Source organism: Balaenoptera ricei, chromosome 17 (genome assembly GCF_028023285.1).
Source record: "Balaenoptera ricei isolate mBalRic1 chromosome 17, mBalRic1.hap2, whole genome shotgun sequence".
Classification (NCBI taxonomy): Eukaryota; Metazoa; Chordata; class Mammalia; order Artiodactyla; family Balaenopteridae; genus Balaenoptera; species Balaenoptera ricei.
This window is the reverse complement of record NC_082655.1, coordinates 3,377,043-3,399,245: the sequence shown is the minus strand read 5'-3', so window position 1 is coordinate 3,399,245 and position 22,203 is coordinate 3,377,043. Positions and strand designations below refer to the sequence as shown.

Sequence of the window (22,203 nt, the reverse complement as noted above, 5' to 3'; positions counted from 1 at the left end):
AAATCGCAAATAAACAGTCTAACCCCACACTTAAAACAACTAGAGAAAGAAGAACAAAGAAAACCCAAAGTCAGTAGAAGGAAAGAAATCATAAAGATCAGAGCAGAAATAAATGAAATAGAAATGAAGAAAACAATAGCAAAGATCAATAAAACGAAAAGCTGGTTCTTTGAGAAGATAAAATTGATAAACCCTTAGCCAGACTCATCAAGAAAAAAAGGGAGAGGACACAAATCAATAAAATTAGAAATGAAAAAGGAGAAATCACAACTGACACTGCAGAAATACAAAAGATTTTAAGAGACTACTACAAACAACTATATGCCAATAAAATGGACAACCACGAAGAAATGGACAAATTCTTGGAAAGGTACAATTTTCCAAGACTGAACCAGGAAGAATTAGAAAACATAAACAGACCTATCATAAGCAATGAAATTGAAACCACAATTTAAAATCTTCCAGCAAACAGAAGTCCAGGACCAGATGGCTTCACAGGCGAATTCTAACAAACATTTAGAGAAGAGCTAACACCAATCCTCCTCAAACTCTTCCAAAAGATTGCAGAGGGAGAAACACTCCCAAAGTCATTCTATGAAGCCACCATTACCCTGATACCAAAACCAGAAAAAGATACCACAAAGAAAGAAAATTATAGACCAATATCACTGATGAACACAGATGCAAAAATCCTGAACAAAATAGTAGCAAACAGAACCCAAGAGCACAGTAAAACGATCATACACCATGATCAAGTGGGATTTATCCCAGGGATGCAAGGATTCTTCAATATACGCAAATCAGATACACCACATTAACAAATTAAGGAATAAAAACCATATGAGCATCTCAATAGATGCAGAAAAATCTTTTGACAAAATTCAACACCTATTTATGATAAAAACTCTCCAGAAAATGGGCACAGAGGGAACCTACCTCAACATAATAAAGGCCATATATGACAAACCCACAGCAAGTATCATACTCAACGGTGAAAAACTGAAAGCATTTCCACTAACATCAGGAACAAGACAAGGATGTCCACTCCTGCCACTCTTATTCAACATAGTTTTGGAAGTCCCAGCCACAGCAATCAGAGAAGAAAAAGAAATAAAAGGAATACAAATTGGAAAAGAATAAGTAAAACTGTACTGTTTGCTGATGACATGATACCATACACAGAAAATCCTAAAGATGCCACCAGAAAACTACCAGACCTAATCAATGAATTTTGTAAGGCTGCAGGATACAAAATTAATGCACAAAAATCTCTGGCATTCCTATACACCAACAATGAAAAATCAGAAAGAGAAATTAAGGAAACACTCCCATTTACCACTGCAACAAAGAGAATAAAATACCTAGGAATAAACCTGCCTAAGGAGGCGAAAGACCTGTACTTAGAAAACTATAAAACACTGATGAAAGAAATCAAAGATGACATAAACAGATGGTGAAATATACCATGTTCTTGGATTGGAAGAATCAATATTGTGAAAATGACTATACTACCCAAAACAATCTACAGATTCAGTGCAATCCCTATCAAACTACCAATGGCATTCTTCACAGAAATAGAACAAAAAATCTTACAATTTGTATGGAAACAAAGAAGACCCCAAATAGCCAAAGCAATCTTGAGAAAGAAAAACGGAGTTGGAGGAATCAGGCTCCCTGACTTCAACAGCACAGGACAGAACGCCCAGAGACAAACCCACACACATATGGGAACCTAATTTACGACAAAGGAGGCAAGAACATACAATGGAGAAAAGACAGCCTCTTCAATAAGTGGTGCTGGGAAAACTGGACAGCTACATGTAAAAGAATGAAATTAGAACACTTCCTAACACCATACACAGAAATAAACTCAAAATGGATTAAAGACCTAAATGTAAGGCCAGACACTATAAAACTTTTAGATGAAAACATAAGAAAAACACTCTTTGACATAAACCACAGCAAGATCTTTTTTGACCCACCTCCTAGAGTAACAGAAATAAAAACAAAAATAAACAAATGGGACTTAATTAAACTTAAAAGCTTTTGCACAGCAAAGGAAACCATAAACAGGACAAAAAGACAACCCTCAGAATGGGAGAAAATGTTTGCAAATGAAACCACAAAGGATTAATCTCCAAAACATACAAACAGCTCATGGAGCTCAATATCAAAAAACAAACAAACAAACAATCCAGTTAAAAAATGGGCGGAAGACCTAAATAGACATTTCACCAAGGAAGACATACAGACGGCCAAGAGGCACATGAAAAGATGCTCAACATTACTAATTATTAGAGAAATGCAAATCAAAACTACAATGCGGTATCACCTCACACCAGTCAGAATGGCCGTTACCAAAAAATCTAGAAACAATAAATGCTGGAAAGGGTGTGGTGAAAAGGGAACCCTCCTGCACTGTTGGTGGGAATGTAAATTGATACAACCACTATGGAAAACAGTATGGAGGTTCCTTAAAAAACTAAAAATAGAACTACCATATGACCCAGCAATCCCACTACTGGGCATCTACCCAGAGAAAACCATAATTCAAAAAGAGACATGTACCACAATGTTCACTGCGGCACTATTTACAATAGCCAGGACATGGAACCAACCTAAGTGTCCATCATCGGATGAATGGATAAAGAAGATGTGGCACATATATACAGTGGAATATTACTCAGCCATAAAAAGAAACAAGATTGAATTATGTGCAGTGAGGTGGATGGACCTAGAGGCTGTCATACAGAGTGAAGTAAGTCAGAAAGAGAAAAAACAAATACCATATGCTAACGCATATATATGGAACCTAAAAAAAAAAAGGTACTGATAGACCTAGTTGCAGGGCAGGAATAAAGAGGTAGACATAGAAAATGGACTTGAGAACATGGGGTGGGAGGGCGAGGCTTGGGCAAAGTGAGAGTAGCATCGACATATATACACTACAGAATGTAAAATAGTTGGCTGGTGGGAAGCAGCAGCACAGCACAGGGAGATCAGCTCTGTGCTTTGCGATGACCCAGAGGGATGGGGTAGGGAGGAGGGGAGGGAGGCTCAAGAGGGAGGGGATATGGGGACGTGTGTATGTATATGGCTGATTCACTTTGTTGTACAGCAGAAACTAACAGAGTATTGTGAAGCAATTATACTCCAATAAAGATCTGTTAAATAAATAAATAAATAAAAATAAATTCACCAAGCTGTACACGATTGTGCTCGTGACTGCATGTAAGTTATACTTCCATTGAAAAGCACTCAAAAATACCATTTATAATAAAGATACCTAGGAATAACTCTAGAAGAATACTATAACACCATCACAGAAAAATTAGAAAATGTTATTGAAAGACATGAAAGAAGACAAATATATGAAGAGGCCATATTCATAGTTATGAAGACTAAGTCTCATAAAAGTATCAGTCTTCGCCCAAATTGACCAACAGGTTCAATGCAGTCCCAGTCGATATTCTAACAGGCTACCGTGAGGAACATGACAAACTGATTCTAAAATTTAAGACCAATGGACAGAAAATATCCAAAAAGCTCCTGAACAATCATCTAAAGGGTGATGCAATCCCACCAGATTGCAAAGCTTTTCAGAAAAAACAGAAAATAAGCAGCAATTGTGTCTGCCTGAAGAAGGCCAGGAGACTCAGAGAATGAGTAAGTTTTTTAGGGAGAAAGACAGTCTATGTCAGTGGTTCCCAAACTCCGATGCTTATAAGAATCATTTGGGACACTTTAGGACACCCTGACACCCAGGTCACACCCCATGCCTATGAAATCACGAAGTCTAGAGTGGAAGCCAGGCAGAGCTTTTAACGATCCCCAGCTGATTCCAATGTGCAGCAGAGTTTGAATCTATTGGCCTACACTCAAAGGCAAGAAGCCTAAGAGGGCATGGCAAGTCAGAAATACAAGTCATTCAGTATTTCTGGAATACAAACCAAATGAGGGAGAAGAGACGGGTGGGGAAGGAGGCCAAACAGGCGGGCCAGGGCAAGACCACACAAGCCAGACTTGAGGCTTTATCTGAGGGCGATGGAACACCCTTGGAAGGTGCACGGCAGAAGAAGGACATAACAGATTCTGCTCTGGAGAAAGGACTGCAGGGAAAATATGGAAGACAGCGAAGAGGGCGCAAAATGAGCTGCTGGGAGACCAGTCAGAAGGCTCCCAGCATGGTCCAGATGAGAAATTATCAGGGCTTTAAGCCGAGCAGTGATGGTGGATGTGTAGAGAAGGGCTGGAGAGACTTAGAAAACAAAATTGATAAGACTTGGTGCAATCACGAGCATGAGCTCGAAGTATACCAGCCTGCGGCAATCCACAGAAATCACCCCTTTCTCTTTGCAGGGGGAAAACCTTCTTAAATCACCTCAACTGAACACCTACCTAATTTGTTTCCCAGTGAGTCACCACCAGCTTGACTGGAAAGGCAGTAATGCGAACAGTGAGATCAATGATGCAGAAGACCTCAGCCCTGGTTGCCTGCAATAGGATCACCTGTTGCTGATGAATGACAAACACTTGGATTTTCATTCTCTCCTGGTGGTTTAGCAAGTTATTTTCCAACCTGAATTTAAATCAGACCTGAGTCAACCATCCCACCTGCAGACTAACAGGGACCACGGGATCAGCGCCCCCCCACAGGTTATTAGATGGCGGGGCAAGAACTCAGCTTTCTGTCTCACTCAGATATGCTCCCGAGAGCCCCAGGAAGCAGAAGCAGCCTGACCTTTCCCTTAGCTGAGCCATCGTGCTGTGAAATTACGGTTTGTGAGTCAGGAGGCTGGTGGGTGATGCAGGCTAAATATAACGACGGGCAGGCTGTCAGGTGCATCATTAACCTTTTCCTTCAGAACAAAAGCAGATAACCCACTGAACACAAAAGCAGTTGTGTAGTCTGACAAATGGCCAACACAGTCCAAAAATGACTGGAGGTCTGATTTAAAATAAAGGATGTGGGCTTCTGATTACTGCTTGGAAATGTTGAGATTTGAGAAAAGCACTGCTTCCATCCTTAAGAAAAAAGCTGGATAAACTGGAAATTAGCTTTTCCTGAACTGATCAGAGAAGTGAAGTCACAGGGAAAACTAACCTGAAATCTGTGGGCAGGCACCTACAGGGAGAAGCAGGACCCCAGCACACGTGCCTATGTGGGCCGTGAAAGCCAGTCGGAAGGTTGAGCTAGACGTTGTTAATGGACTGCTAAACGTCCGGCACGGGCTATGGGAGCAGGAAGTCTCCTGGGGGCTGCTGTCCACGCCATGCCGGCTTCTCCCCCAGGAAAAGGATCCTGAGGGCTCCTCTTGGGGCCGGTTGGGAGGGGACCAGAGCCACTGCCCCACACCAGCCCCTCCCCTCTCCCTATGGGGTCCAAGCCTTCATCTGCAGGGGAAGAGCACAGACTGCAGCACGAGGACAGGGATGGAAGCCACCCCCACAGCTGGGGGAGGGGAACGGCGGCCACCAAGCAAACCTCCCCCCAGCTTCACCTGCCGCTTTTTCCCCAGAACCGAGAGCCTTCGGAGCACACAGTCGGATCCGCGGACCAGGAGTACAGAGAAGAGGTCTGGACAGGGGGTGGGGTGCGGGAGACAGTCACTGACTCCATCTGGAAGATGAGAAAGTCTTGTGAGAGAGCGAACTTGGAAGGAAAGAAGACGAGGATCTTGGCTGGAGCCCTGAGCAACTCCGCTCTGGAATGGTCAAGAGGGAAAGGAGGAAGCAGCAATTGGAACTGACCAAGAGCTGCCATGAGGAAGAAGGAAAAGCAAGATGAGGAGGGAGGAGCCAACCTCCAGGCTGGGAGCCAGGAGCTGGAATTAAAAGACAAAGATGGGGGACTTGCCTGGCGGTCCAGTGGTTAAGACTCTGCACTTCCAGTGCAGGGGGTGTGGGTTCAATCCCTGGCCGGGGAACTAAAATCCCACATACCACACAGCGTGGCCAAAAAAAAAAAAAAAAAAAAGACAAAGATGTCCCTGGCCCTGCCCTCAGGATGGGCGTGCTATAGTGAGAAAGACCAAAAAGGCAGACAATTTCAGCAGCTGGGAGCTGGTACAGCCGAGGGGAACCACAGAGCTGGGGGTACAGAGCCCAAACTCGGGGGTCACCGTCCAGCCACCTCTCAGGGTTAGAGAGAGAACCGTCAGCACCTCCATCACATGCCCAAACGCGGGGGCCACTCAGTACAGCTTCGTCTCCTTCCAGCCTCCGTACTCTGTAGCCGAAGAAAAAAACCCAGGTTTCAGGGAAATCTTCTTTAAAATCACATACGTTTATGAAAGCCTCAGGCATCTAGGAATTGTAAAGAAAAAGAGAAATCTTCTGACATTAAGATTCCAACCACCTTTGTCTTTGGTTTCCGGGTAATTCAGGATGAGTCACTGTTCCTTAAAAAGTAAGACGGAGTTTCCCAAAAATTAGTATTTCCTTTTAAGGAGAGCGGCAGACCAGGGCAAAGACACTCAGTGACGCCCTGGTTTCAGGCACAGTCATCGGGGAGAGAGACAAGGTAGGAAAGGGAACACAGAAGATTCCACAGCGACGACTCTCAAATAAAACCAATCCCCGGCCACAATGATAAGCCGAAGCATCTCTTATCATCAAATTATGAAGAAGCAAAACATAATGAAATGCCAAATGTAAATATGGCTTTTTTTAACCCAAATCTCCAACTCTGGACAAAGAAACTGAAATGATTTGAACTTCCCACAGGCAGAGTTTGTCTTTAGCTTAATAAACAAGAGACATTTCAGGCAAGAAGCATTTCCGTGGGGAGCAGAACAAATTCCAATAGCTCACCAAATGCTAGGCCAGCTCCTGAATCCTGTGCTACAAACACCCGGAGGCCTCCAGCGAAGGAGGCCGCAGGGAAGGGCGGGAAGGACGCCCTCCGGGTAGAGACGCAGCAGCCGGTCTTCTGAATCCCTTCCTCTCCTGCCCACCTGGCTCTCTCCTGCTTAAGACCTACGTGCCTCACCCTTGAACCCTCACACCTGTCACCTACCGCACCAGGTGAATCTCAGGCTACCCCTCCAATCTGCCCACCCACCTTCTCCCAACAGTCTCCATCACATCAACCTTTTTTCAAAAAACTTTCAGGGACTCTCCAGTATCTTCCAATAAAGTCTGAGTTACTTCCCTGGAGTTTCAGGCCTTCCACAGCCTGCCTGAACCTACCATTCCAACCAGGATCCTCTCCTTCTCCTGAATACCCAACCCCACCGCCTCCATCCCTGCCCACTGCGTCCAGCTCACCCCGCAGTCAGGCGCTGTTCGAGGACCCCGCATCCAGAAGCCAGCACCTGGCTGTCCCCACCCAGACGGCTCTCCCCTCCCTGAACTCAGGGTCAGGACCACTCAATCTGGCTTCACAACATTCCTTTCATCTCCTCAACTCAATAAATACTTACTGGGATCTTCTCTGAGCCAGGCCCTGTGCTGGGTATTGGGAGTAGAGAGACGTGAAGTGAAACTGTGACAGCATTCAGAGGCGTCGAGGGGACACACGGGCCGTGAGCGAGCACGAGGGAGGGGCCGTGAGGGCTAAAGAGAGGAAGTGATAAGGTGGGGACCGGCAGGCACACGAAGGACGGACAGACACCGCCGGCGGAGGGAAGCAGCATCGCAGGCCCGAAACGATGTTTCAGAATGGCCGTGAGAGATGGCAGCGTCCCACAGCTAGAAACCATCCCCACCATCCATCTCCAGGACTTCATCCCTTTCATCCTCTTGCCATTTACTTGTTGAAGAAACCACGCTGTTTGCAGAGTGAACCGTAGTCTGAATTGGAGTAGCTTCGCGGGTTTTTCTGTCGGCAGAACTCCTGTGAACTGGCGGTGAGAGCTGGAGCGCCGATCAGCCTCAGCTGTGCTTCGGGGCAACGCTAACTCACGCGAGGCGTGCGCTCTCCCATCGGGAAGAACATAATGCCTGCCTGTCTCGTGTTCTGCTGTGTGGGTGCTCATGGTCTCAACCCACAATCCATTAGGAGCTGCAAAGTGGAGAGTTTCTAATTCTATCGTCCCTTCTCAAGTGTTAGCGGGCATACTTCCATAAAGAGAAACTGCCCTCATCAACTCTTAGGTTGTCCGACCGTACATCTGTATGCAGAGGCAGAATACTCATTACCTATCATTTTTAAAATAATGAATTGGTTCCCCATCATTCGCCAAAGGTTGACAGTTCTTTCTAACGGCACTAAGCACCCAAGGCTGAAACGCAGGTATCACCCCTGCTGGTGCTCAGAATGCCAGCGGCAGCCTCTTCACGTTGGGTCCTCCTAACACAGCTCTAGTAAATCCACTCTGACAGCTTCCCTGCTGTAGGTTTCACAGGATGTTCCCAGATCACCTCACTACAGACAATTCCTGCTCCAGACCTGCAAGTGGCCACTTCTCCAAGAAGCCCTGGTTTCTTTCAACACCATGATGTGGGCGCTAGGAATGCTCACTGCTGCTGGGCTGCTGGGTTTCCAGGCCTTGGAGTAGATAGATAGATAGATAGATAGATAGACAGATCTTTAAATATCCCATAATTTCTTACTGATATCTTTTATTTAAATTCCAGACTACAAGGTTTTTACTTCATCTCTACCATCTTACATCAGTTAACTCTTCCAAATGAGAACCCTCGTTCAGGACCAGATTCAGATGCTAGAATTAGATTATCACAGAATTGATCATTTACTTAGTTCCACATTCACACACAGTTTCAGCATACCAAGACCAACACTATCTCTGCCACAAGAATCACTGAAAACAGTTTAAAATCACTTTTGCAGAGAGTGGCATCATCATCGTGGCAGAATAAGAGTTTTCTGCCATGTTCTCCGCAAAGAACGTCAATTTGGACCATCACCCACACACGAGAGGGCCTCGGTTGGGGGTCCAGGGGTCCAACAGAGAAGGCCCAGCACACAAAACTCTGAGACTGGATGCACTGAAGAGGGTCGGGGACACCGCCTGACTCTACCCACGTCACCCTCCCCGAAGGCGGCAGCTCAGTGCCCAGAGAGACGGAGTCAGCCCAGGGCTCCTCCTGGGGGGCGGTGCACGTGGGAGCGAGCACCGTACTTCCTCCGCTGTGCGGGACGAGTACCGAGACACCCGATTCTCTCTTGCCCCAGCCAGGATCCTGAGGCCCCAAAAATGTCTTCAGGGTCTTTTTTTAATCCGGGGTACGATTAAGGATTGCACATAGCATTTGATCGTTAGATCTCTTCCATGTCCTCTAATCCAGAATAGTCCTCCCACCTGTCTCTACAAAATGGAATCATCTACTTTATAGAGTTGTTGGGAAGGTTAAATAGAAATAATGCAAATAAAGTCGCTGGTCCAGACCTGATATGCAGCATCTGACAATGCTCAACAAATATTAATTCTCTTCCATCTGTCTACAATCCACAATGGATCCAGTGTCCTGCTTTGCGTGACAGCTACATTTATTTCTGTAAGTTTTTTAAATGGCATCTAGTTTCAGTAACCATAGTTAATGTGAGTGCCTGCCTAAAAAGCCAATCGGGTCCACAGGGGTCCCCGGCTGGAGGTTCTGAAACTGTCAGACCAAGTGCCACCCGTGGGGCATCTCCCAGTTGCAAGAGGCCACAAATGAGCCTCTGCCGCTGAGTGTACAGCTGTCTCCAAATAAGGGCTAAACCGCAGGCTCCAGATTGCTCAGGCTGAACTACACGGAGCAATGCATTATCCACCGACCAAACTCTGCAGAAGTCCTTTGTGGGCCTTGGTGTCCAACATTTTCTTTCCTCTATAGAACTTGCCCAGGTGTGGACATTAAGATTCTGTGTCTCAGACTCTACGATTTGCTATGTAAATGACCAGCCGGAGTGTCTATTAACCACTGTCAATAGAGAGGGCATCTCACTTAGAATACTGTATTTGCCAGACCACTAGATACATTAATGCAAATTTATGTAAAAGTATATTACTTTAACACACAATAAAAAAGTATATTCTGGGACTTCCCTGGCAGTCCAGTGGTTAGGACTTTGCCTTCCAATGCAGGCAGGTTCGATCCCTGGACCCCTGGTCGGGGAGCTAGGATCTCACATGCCTCGTGGCCAAAGAGCCAAAACATAAAACAAAAGCAATACTGTAACAAATTGAGTAAAGACTTTAAAAAATGGTCCACATCCAAAAAAAAAAAAAAAAAATCTAAAAAAAAGTATATTCTAATTCCGTTCTACCACAAATGCCATAAACTATGATACTGTATTACAAAAATAAAAACACATATATCAGTACAAAAATAAATAAATAAAGAGGGCATCTAATTTTTATTTATTTATTTATTTTATTTTTGGCTGCGTTGGGTCTTTGTTGCTGCACGCGGGCTTTCTCTAGTTGCGGCGAGCGGGGGCTGCTCTTCATTGCGGAGCACGGGCTTCTCACTGCGGTGGCTTCTCCTGTTGTGGAGCACGGGCTCTAGAGCGCAGGCTCAGTAGTTGTGGCGCACGGGCTTAGTTGCCCCGCGGCATGTGGGATCTTCCTCGACCAGGGTTCGTACCCATCTCCCCTGCATTGGCAGGCGGATTCTTAACCACTGCACCACCAGGGAAGCCCAAGAGGGCATCTAATTAATTATAACCATGCTCTATTGCACACCTGTGCTATATCTAACTGACGGGAACCTAGGCCAGCCTTACATTTACAAACCACTTGGTAAACCTACTTCTAGCTCTCTTTGGTTTTATTTTAAAAGACAGAAGAACGTATTTTCAGACTATAAATCCCAAATTGCAATTTTACTTTCAGCACAGAAGGGCAGAGACAATCCTCCAGAACTTTGTAACTAAAGGCAGAAACATAACAAAATATGTCCACATTGAACACATAAACTCAAAGAGCCACCAAAATAAAAGCAGCTTCAGCTTCCACCTGGAGGCCTTCCATTTTCTCTCTCTCAGGAGTAACCTGCCCCAAATGGTCAGCAGCACACGTAACAACCGGCTTTCCTTCACATCTCACATCCAAACGATCTCAGCTAGGCCTCCACTTGCCCAGACACGCCCCCGGGATAACAGCTCATCAGGCATTCCCTGGACAGGTGTCAGGCGCCACTGATTCTGCCAAACTCCCTTCTTGGGAAAAAGAAAAGTCAGAAACTCTGTCTGTAACCCTCTGTCTACTTACAGAAAGATGCAGTCCAGTGGTATAAAGCCATTTAGAGACAGAAAAGAATATCCATTTCATCTGATATTTTTTGAGTTCTGGTATAATGTTAAATCCATGTGATATTTTCCATTTCTAGTGTGTCCAACAGTAAACTTATTTTCCTACCTGCCTTAATAATATAAAAAAAAAAAATTAATGGTTATTTAGACACTCCAGAGAGTACAGGAGAAGAAATTTCATGGAGTGTGTTATGGACTTAGAGTAGGTGTCCCCCAGAAACCCTGTGTTGAAGCCCTAACCCCAATGTGACAGCACTAGGAGGCGGGGCCTTTGGGAGGTCATTAGGGTCAGACGAGGTCAGGAGGGAGGAGCCTCCACACCGAGGGGGGAGGGGAAGAGGAGCTCATCCACTCCCCTCCCTCCAGGTACGCCGTCTAGCTACTGTGAATACAGGACCTCATGAGTAAGACAGATGAGGTCCTTCTCCCTGTGAAACTTTTAAGGTAAAGGACGGAGGGAGTAGGACAGGAAAAACCAAACAAGACACTTCCAGGGAACAGGAGCAGTCCATAATGCGGGGGGCACCCGACAAGAATGACAGTGGGCGGGGCGTGCTGACTTAGCTGACGCGGTCCGGATAGCCTCTCCACGGGGGAGACAACTGAAATGAGATCTGAATAATCAGGTCCGCATCTACACGTATCTCCATCTAGTCTCTGGAGGTGAATCCCACTGCGTCACTGGCCAGAGATCTCCGGGCCTCTGTACCTGCTGCTCCTTGAAAGGCCTGTGGAGCACAGGCTTTTTCTTCTTCTAGGATACTCCCCAATTCAGGCCCAAGTCACACACCAGCTCTGGGAGGCCCTCCCTGCAGGACCCTACTGATAAAGTGAGCTGCATCTCAGTAACACCCCTGAGTCTCAGGGTGTTCCAATTACATATTTATTTTTCTGGCTGACCCTCTGGGCAACAACAGGCCACAGAATAGTTACGAGGACAGACTCCAGAGTCAGGCTGCCTGGCTTCACAACCCAGCTTTGCCACTTCCTAGCTGTGTGACCTTGGAAAAACTGTACAACCTCTCTATGCCTTACTGTCCCTATTTGTAAAACGGAGCTATTAATAGCACCTATTTCATAGGGCTGCTGTGAGGGTTCAGTGAGTTGATCTAGGCACACCTCTTAAATGTTAGCTGCTGTTATTACTACTGCCCAGGGGACAGACCTTGACTCATTCATCTCTGTTTTCCAAGAGCCTGGCCAAGTGCTTGTCTCTAATAAGAGGTGGTTAAATGTCTTGTAATGCCATAAATCTGTGACGGCGGTGGGGGGTGGGGGTGGGGAATATAACTAACACTTGTTGACCCCTTACCATGTTGCAGGTGAAGGGCAAATCCTCACAACAACTGTAGAAATGGGTATTACTGTCATCTTATCAGATTAAGGCACAGAGAAGTCAAAGTCACATAGTTGCTAAGTTCTAGTAACAGAATCCACTGACCGTCTCCAATAATACCCCTTGACTGAATGTGGCCCCCCAAATTCATATGTTGAAGCCCTAACCTCCACTGTGACTATAATTGAAGACAGGGCCCATGAGGAGGTAACAAAAGTTAAATGAGGCCACAGGGTGGGGGCTTAGTCTGATAAAACTGGTGCCCTTCTAAGAAGGGGAAGAGACACCAGGCTCGCTCTGCCGCGTGAGGACACAGTGAGAAGGCAGCTGTGTGCAAGCCAGGAAAGGGCCCTCACCAGAACGTGGCCATGCTGGCACCTTGATCTCAGACTTCCAGCCTCCACAACTATGAGAAAAGAAGTTTGTAATTGTAGCCACGCTGTCTGTGGTATTCTCTTGTGGCAGCCTGAGCTAACTAACACACCCCACGATGACTCCCAATGAAAGTATGAATGCATGCTGCATAATCGGACATAATTAATCTATGAAATCTTACCCCTAATCAGCTAGTCCTAATGTTATAACAAAAATAAATTCCCATTTTTCTCCACACTCCATTTCCTTATAGAAATCATTAGACTTTGAAGGAGAACTTCATAATCACAGCTAATTAGATGTCTAAGGGATCACAGCACTTATGCTTGAAGAAAAATGCAGTAATTCCTACATTCCACTAATTTAGGATGACCTCCTGGCAAATGAGCACAAAATAGTAAAGAGTGTGAATTAAGAAATCGTTCAACGGAAAAGTACTTTTATTACTTTCCCTGTGCACAGTAACTCACTCGTTAAGTACGTGCCCAGGAGAAGTCTCAAGCCGCTCGAGCTAATGAATGACAAGCACGTTACCGAGAGAGCAGCGGGGCTCGAGGCATGGGGATCGCTACCGTGTGACTTGGGACCGCGATGTGCTGATTAAAACTGGGGAAGAACTTACCGTCACTGAGGTCTTGGAGGAGATTCTCCTGGCAAGAGAAATCCAGCTTCACTTTGATGCTGACGGTGAAAGTGGCCACCTTTCCAGGTTGCAAGGGAAACTGGGCAAGGGTTTCTTCTAGTTTCCAGCTCAGGAAGTCACCATGTAATTTTTCTACAATGACAGTAATAAAGGTGATAATGAGGATGCAACTGAGGCAGCAGGAGACTTAGCTATCCCCCTAGAAAATTCGGATGCACCTTCAAAAGCAAAGAAAGATGCGAACCATTTAAAATGGGATGGATCAAAGTACCAGAGAATTCCAGAATCACGGCTGTTCCAAGGCCTGTGTCTATGAGCACTGCCCCCGTGGAGCGGCTTTCTCTCCCCGACAAGAGCCGTGCACTCTTGTTCTCATGAACAGAGTCAGAGCTCAACCAGTACTTTCTATGTTCTATCGCCTTAAAGAGAAACAGATCCATGTTTAGGGGGAGAGAGACCCTCTTCAGGTAACAGGAACACAAAATCAGAAAGGGCCTTTTGGGGGGCGGGGGGGCGTCCTTAGCTCTCCGTAGTCAGACGGCCTTGGGTTTGACGCCTTTTTGACTCTGACCACCTAGAGCTGGATGGGGAGTGATGATCTGTCCGTGTCAACATTTCTTCGTGTATGAAATGGGGGTGACAACTCCTACATCACAGGGCTGTTTTACAGGTTAAACAGGGTGGTGTCTGTAAAGCACTGTATAGACTAAAGCTGAAATGTGCTGAGAGGAGGAAGGGGCCCAGGAAGGAGCCAGGGGGGCAGGGGGGGCACCGGTTGTGTCATCTGGAAACAGCTGTGTCACCTGTGTGGCTCCCCCTTCTGCCAGACGATCCCTGCTTCGTTACAGACTGGGAGGAGCGGGTGCTCAGGGCCTAGAATCAAGTCCAATATCAGCACTGCCTTGACATGTGGTGAAACCAGGAGGGCCTGGAACAACCTCACCGCCAGCTCTCCTCCTGACTCTGCTCCCGAGGATACGGTCCCCTGACAAACGACCCTCCGTATCCCGGGGACCAGACGCAGCTCCCGCTTAGCCCTGAGGGTGGGTTTCAGTTCCCTGCCAGCCAAGCACAGCCCCCTGTGGGAACCAGGGGGCACCCCACATCGTTGACACTACAAAGCCTGCCTCCCCGCGGCCTCTGGTTTCCCTCTGTCCCCTGCATGGCGGGCTGTGGTCCCATCCATCCAGCATCGGGCGCTACGTGTGTGTCCATCCTCCTGGCCCTGGGGCGGGAATCCCTCCACGCCAGCGAGGTGAACGGGAGGACTTCCCGCTGTACTTCTCTGTCCCCTAATCCGCCTCGCTAATCCCCCCTCCTGCTGTCCCTCAGTCCCAGACAGGGGAGCAACCTGCTGCTGTTCCCGCCTAAGGGTTATCTTACCACCTCCCTTTAAACAAACCGACTCTCTGTGCTAAATCCCCTCCGTCAGAATAAGGCAACGGACATCTAGAGAGAGTAACCTGCCCATGGTCCAAAACTAGGGAAAAGTGCCGGAATTCTAGATCCAAATGATTCTAGAGCCATGACATTCACTTCCTGCGTGAAGGCACACCAAGGTAGGGTTAAAAAATAAAGTCATCCTCTTGGGACCCAGAAATCAACATTACAAGAGTCCAGTGGAAGACAGAGAGCTTGATCGAGGTTCATATTGAAGGAGAAAGACCTGTGAGGTTTGCTAACTGCAAGAAAACGAGGCCAAACTGTGCTGTAAACACAAAGTAAGTTCATGTCTTCCTGTCCGGGGTGTGCTCCCTCCAGAACTGGCTGAGCTCCAATTAGAACACGTCTAATAGAGCACATTTATCCTCAGGGTATCCTTAAATAGGAACAGATCAGGGGTGGCGTCCTTGAAAGGTGTTTAGAAACCACATCACATTCATTTACTTACTTAGTTATTCATTGAACACCGAACCTCGAACGTGCCAGACTCTTTCCACGTGTGAGTCATCTCACTTAATCCTCACAGTAACCCAGCGGAGCTGTGGTCATTATCCCCCTTGGAAACCAAGGAAGTGCACGTCCTTGCTGGAGGTCATCCAGCTGGGAAGTAGAGGACCTGGCATACAATAGGTGCTCAATTAAGTGTCCGGTGCACAGTGGCATCACCGATTCCACTAGTTTATAGGGTGTTCAGATTTTTTAATAGACTGATATTACTACATTATTTCAGAATGATCTAAAAACAGATGGGCAGTTGGGAAAAGGATGATGGGACTGTTGAGAGTGCTGGTTCCTGGGAGGTAAGATTTAAGGACCACGTGAACGATTAATCACTGTAGGCAGGGATACTTGGGCATCTGACAGTAACCACAGATCCAGGGAAAACCTCCGGGAGAGACTGCTAATCAGACCAGGCCTGAAGATGAGGAGAGGCCAGGCAGGTTAAAGAGTAGTGGGACCCGTGGGGTTGACTCTGGACTTGGCGTGTATGTGTCTACACACCCTCCTGTGCGTGGGACGCATTTAATGGACGTTACACTCAAAACTCCTCACATACACGCTGGTCTTATCACCCTCCTCCTATAGAATGAATACTGTACGGAACACACAGATTCTAGATGTTTGCTGGCAATTATTGAGTATGTGGCAGGAGCCTCATCTGATTAAGTTTTACAAACTGACCTGACCTCTAGTTCTGCTGGATATATTACTCTCTGGGTATTTTGCCAGCATCCGACTCCACAACGGAAGTTACTGCCTTCCCTCCCAAAGCACTAATGGTACCAAAATCCTCTCGATGACCCAGTAACTCACATTCTATAAGTATGTGTGAACCAGGTTAATACATTCTTTGTCTTTATTTTCCAATCCCACAGATTAATTTGGGATAGAAGGGTATATGACATACCAGGCGACATGAAGCCAGAGCAGAAAACCGCTCGGGCCCTGCTTGCTGGAAGCCCAGATCCCAAAGCCCCAGGACTATAGCAGTGCGTGCTAACTTCTTTAAACAGCCTCTCCATCTGCCACAGCAGCTCTGGCCAACGTTTCTACGAAATGGCAATACCGGCCAAGATACTGAGGCCCCGCAAAGGCCCCCCTCCCAAAGCTTCTACTGGGCCACTTCTGAAACACAGGCACCAAGACGCAAGCACTCATTCAGCTCTGTTCCTGTGGACGGGCAGAAACTAGGTGAGGGCTCTCAGCACATCTTCTGCTGCACCAGCATACGTGGGTCCTGACAGGACTGAAATGCCTTGGGAAGAACAGTCCGGGTTCACCCCTGCCTTTCCTCCTCCCCTTCCCCACGTTCACCCGCTGTGCCCCTACTACCACCCACACATGCTGCCCCCTCTGCCGGGAGCGCCTGGCCCACTAACCCCATGCGGCCGCTGCCACATCCTCCCAGCTCTCCTCTCCTTCTGTCCTCACCCAAACGTGCAGGCGGGATGTGGCATGAACACTGAAGCAGACGTTGAAGAAACTGAGTCTTTTTTCCCCAAGACACTTCTACGCTTTGACCATGCTAAGAAGGAAAAAAACCGTTTTACAAGATTTATTTTTTAAGTTTTGCCCTGTATTGCCACAAAGTGTTTTTGTGTTCTGTTTTTTTTTAAGAATTACATAAAAATGCCATAACACAAGCAACTCGAAAAAAGACCAGGCCGAGAAAGTGAGAAAACTCGGCAGGGCGGGTAACTCTTACTGCTAACTCCTTCATGGGCCTTCAGCGGCCTCCTTACCGAGCCCCTTGGGTCCTGAGAATCGACCAGCTAACAGGTTCCCCTGGGTGGCCAGGGACAGAGGAGCCAGCAAGCTCCTCACTGTCAGAGCTGCCCACGGCCTCCCAGGCTGCTTCTCACCATCTCACCTCTTCTGGTTTCGTTCGCTGTGTGATGAGCAGGGTTTAATGCCAGAACACCCTTGCTCATCTGGGGGAGAGTTAAATTTCACCATTCCAGGAAAAATTTGAGAGCAAAGAGAAAGCTAAGATGGCTTCTGAACAGCTCAAGGAGAGATCAACCCAGGAAACGTGGACCCAGGCACCTGCCTGCCTCAGGCAGGGCGTGAGTTTGTGTATTTCAAGTCGGCCCTGCCCATGCTGAGGGCTGGCTTCCCAGCCCCCAAGACACTCCCCCGGGGCAGCGATCGCGAAGCAAAAGCAGCAGCTCATTTCCCCACTTAAAGGGAAGGGAACTTAGCAGGTACCCATCACCCACCACGTGCCAGGCACTGTGCTGGGCACCCCAGAGGCACTACCACTCCCTCTGGAATCACCAGATGAGAGCAGGGCTGGGCCAGGGGTGCCCAGGCTGCAGCGCTAACCCGCAGGCACTCAGCGGCCTGCTCAGGCAGCCACGCAGGGCTCACTAACGGCAAGGGGCTGCGAGCCAAACCACCCGGCTCCAAAACCCGACTCTCAAGTCGCCGGCTGAAGAGGAGCCGTGCTACCACCTGCCCTGACAGAGGCAACAGCAGAGCAGCAGGAAAAGGGACAAGGGCAGCACGCAAGCCGCGTGGAACCGCGCTGGTTGCTCCCGCTACACGCGCAGGCAAACGGCACAAAGAGACCTGGAAACCGCCACCCGACCCCCGCCCCCAGCCCCAGAAAAGGCCAGTAGCTAAATAAGGTTCAAAGTCCTGTGTTCAGTACCCCACTGCCTCCAAGCTTAGGGTCTACTCAGAAAGGGTGCTAGCTGCCCTGCTTATTTCTGTGTTAAGTTCCGTGGCTTAAGAGTGACACATTCAGACAACAGGCAAGTCCACTTGTGGGGAACAGCTTATTCATCTTCTGAGGCCAAACAACTAAGGTATTTATAACTAAGTAACGACACAGAGGAATTCACAGCGCACGGACTCTCCTCCAGCGGCAGCAGGACAGAAAGCCGAATAGCTTCACTGTCGGATTTAATATGTTTTTACGCCTCAGAAGTGGGCCTTTCTGGTTCTTTCCTTCATTACTGTGCTACAAAATGGAATGTCCAGAGGGGCTTTTCAAAATCCTATATAGTGATAAGCTATCAGGAATAACAAGATAAACATAAACCAAGAGAGTAGCATATGTCACTAATTCTCCCCCCTGTGGAATTTCGTTTCAGAAATAATAGTCATTATTTTAACGCTAGAGTTTAGTTTCATGCAGTCAAGTGAAACTGGTTATTTGACACTGACACCACCAGAGGAGTCGTTACTGCTGCTGACCTTCAACATCTGAGGACCTTTCATCTGTGCTTCTAATTGCAGAGACTTTGCCACAATGCTGATGAGAGCAGGAAGCAGTAGGGAATGGCACCTTAGTCAAAACACTTAGGACCTGTTCATTATACCCACATGGAGCCGTTGCTTTTTGTCAAAAAATTAAGCTGGAAGTATAAAGAAATGAAGGGATGTGTATATGTATTTATGTACACAGGTATGTGTATATTTGTGTTTGTACACACACTCACGGGTATCTCAGAAGATCTGTTGAAAAGCAAATGCAATAAATTCATCTCAATTTGGGTTTAATTATAATAAAATTTATGATTACTTAAGTAAAGGCAGAAGTCTGCCTCTTTGACAACCTACAAATAAAGACGTGCTCACAAACGGACTGTAATTAGAATCACTCCATGACATGGGCAGATGATCCTTGTCCTGATGTGGTGGATTGTAAATGCTCAGCTCCAGGTCAGGAGCTTGTGATGGGGGAACACACGTGCCCCATAAGTGCCCAGATGGCAGCTCAGACTCCTGAGAGGCCCACAAAGGCCTGTGTGACTCTTAAGTGTCCCTGATCCCTACCATATACTGCAAATGCAAAAGGATTTTTTTTTCTTTTTTTTAAACATCTTTATTGGAGTACAATTGCTTTACAATGGTTTGTTAATTTCTGCTGTATAAAAAAGTGAATCAGCTATACATATACATACATCCCCATATCCCCTCTCTCTTACGTCTCCCTCCCACCCTCCCTACCCCACCCCTCTAGGTGGACACAAAGCACTGAGCTGATCTCCCTGTGCTATGCGGCTGCTTCCCACTAGCTATCTGTTTTACATTTGGTAGTGTATATATGTCCATGCCACTCTCTCACTTCGTCCCAGCTTCCCCTTCCCCCTCCCCGTGTCCTCAAGTCCATTCCCTACGTCTGCATCTTTATTCCTGTCCTGCCCCTAGGTTCTTCAGAACCTTTTTTTCTTTTTATTCCATATATATGTGTTAGCATACGGTATTTGTTTTCCTCTTTCTGACTTACTTCACTCCGTGAGTCTGTAAGAGCAGGGATTAGAACAAGACAGGAAAGCAAGGAAGATGGAGGAGAAAAACACAACAGGGAGACAGCCTCATCCACCAGAGGGCAGACAGCAGAAGCAAGAAGAACTTCAATCCTGCAGCCTGTGGAACAAAAACCACATTCACAAAAAGATAGACAAGATGAAAAGGCAGAGGGCTATGTACCAGATGAAGGAACAAGATAAAACCCCAGAAAAACAACTAAATGAAGTGGAGATAGGCAACCTTCCAGAAAAACAATTCAGAATAATGATAGTGAAGATGATCCAGGACCTCGGAAAAAGAATGGAGGCAAAGATCGAGAAGATGCAAGAAATGTTTAACAAAGACCTAGAAGAATTAAAGAACAAACAGAGATGAACAATACAATAACTGAAATGAAAACTATACTAGAAGGAATCAATAGCAGAATAACTGAGGCAGAAGAACGGATAAGTGACCTGGAAGACAGAATGGTGGAATTCACTGCTACGGAACAGAATAAAGAAAAAGGAATGAAAAGAAATGAAGACAGCCTAAGAGACCTCTGGGACAACATTAAATGTAACAACATTCGCATTATAGGGGTCCCAGAAGGAGAAGAGAGAGAGAAAGGACCAGAGGAAATATCTGAAGAGATGATAGTCGAAAAGTTCCCTAACATGGGAAAGGAAATAGCCACCCAAGTCCAGGAAGCACAGAGAGTCCCATACAGGATGAACCCAAGGAGAAACACGCCGAGACACATAGTAATCAAATTGGCAAAAATTAAAGACAAAGAAAAATTATTGAAAGCAGCAAGGGAAAAACAATAAATAACATACAAGGGAACTCCCATAAGGTTAACAGCTGATTTCTCAGCACAAACTCTACAAGCCAGAAGGGAGTGGCATGACATATTTAAAGTGATGAAAGGGAAGAACCTACAACCAAGATTACTCTACCCGGCAAGGACCTTATTCAGATTCGATGGAGAAATCAAAAGCTTTACAGACAAGCAAAAGCTAAGAGAATTCAGCACCACCAAACCAGCTCTACAACAAATGCTAAAGGAACTTCTCTAAATGGGAAACACAAGAGAAGAAAAGGACCTACAAAAACAAACCCAAAACAATTAAGAAAATGGTCATAGGAACATACATATTGATAATTACCTTAAACGTGAATGGATTAAATGCTCCAACCAAAAGACACAGGCTTGCTGAATGGATACAAAAACAAGACCCATATATATGCTGTCTACAAGAGACCCACTTCAGACCTAGGGACACATACAGACTGAAAGTGAGGGGATGGATAAAGATATTCCATGCAAATGGAAATCAAAAGAAAGCTGGAGTAGCAATACTCATATCAGATAAAATAGACTTTAAAATAAAGAATGTTACAAGAGACAAGGAAGGACACTACATAATGATCCAGGGATCAATCCAAGAAGAAGATATAACAATTATAAATATATATGCACCCAACGTAGGAGCACCTCAATACATAAGGCAACTGCTAACAGCTATAAAAGAGGAAATTGACAGTAACACAATAATAGTGGAGGACTTTGACACCTCACTTACACCAATGGACAGATCATCCAAAATGAAAATGAATAAGGAAACACAAGCTTTAAATGACACAACAGACCAGATAGATTTAATTGATATTTATAGGACATTCCATCCAAAAACAGCAGATTACACTTTCTTCTCAAGTGCGCACAGAACATTCTCCAGGATAGATCACATCTTGGGTCACAAATCAAGCCTCAGTAAATTTAAGAAAATTGAAATCATATCAAGCATCTTTTCTGACCACAATGCTATGAGATTAGAAATGAATTACAGGGGAAAAAACGTAAAAAACACAAACACATGGAGGCTAAACAATACGTTACTAAATAACTGAGAGATCCCTGAAGAAATCAAAGAGGAAATCAGAAAATACCTAGAGACAAATGACAATGAAAACACGACAATCCAAAACCTATGCGATGCAGCAACAGCAATTCTAAGAGGGAAGTTTACAGCAATACAAGCCTACCTCGAGAAACAAGAAAAGTCTCAAACAATCTAACCTTACACCTAAAGGAACTAGAGAAAGAACAAACAAAACCCAAAGTTAGCAGAAGGAAAGAAATCATAAAGATCAGAGCAGAAATAAATGACATAGAAACAAAGAAAACAATAGCAAAGATCAGTAAAACAAAAACCTGGTTCTTTGAGAAGATAAACAAAATTGAAAAACCACTAGCCAGGCTCATCAAGAAAAAGAGGGAGAGGACTCAAATCAATAAAATTAGAAATGAAAAAGGAGAAGTTACAACAGACACCGCAGAAATACAAAGCATCCTAAGAGACTACTACCAGCAACTCTATGCCAATAAAATGGACAACCTGGAAGAAATGGACAAATTCTTAGAAAGGTACAACCTTCCAAGACTGAACCAGGAAGAAA

General features: G+C 45.9%; 1 protein-coding gene across 4 annotated transcripts in view; it reads right to left on the bottom strand.

The window, feature by feature from the left end:
• Nucleotides 1-22,203, bottom strand: part of TRAPPC9 (trafficking protein particle complex subunit 9) — a 670,396-nt gene that overhangs the window by 353,410 nt on the left and 294,783 nt on the right. For all 4 annotated transcript variants that reach the window (XM_059901771.1, XM_059901770.1, XM_059901769.1 and 1 more), the window contains one exon: nt 13,537-13,689. In XM_059901771.1, the coding sequence (XP_059757754.1) occupies nt 13,537-13,689 (153 nt within the window). The remainder of the gene's footprint in view (nt 1-13,536; nt 13,690-22,203) is intronic.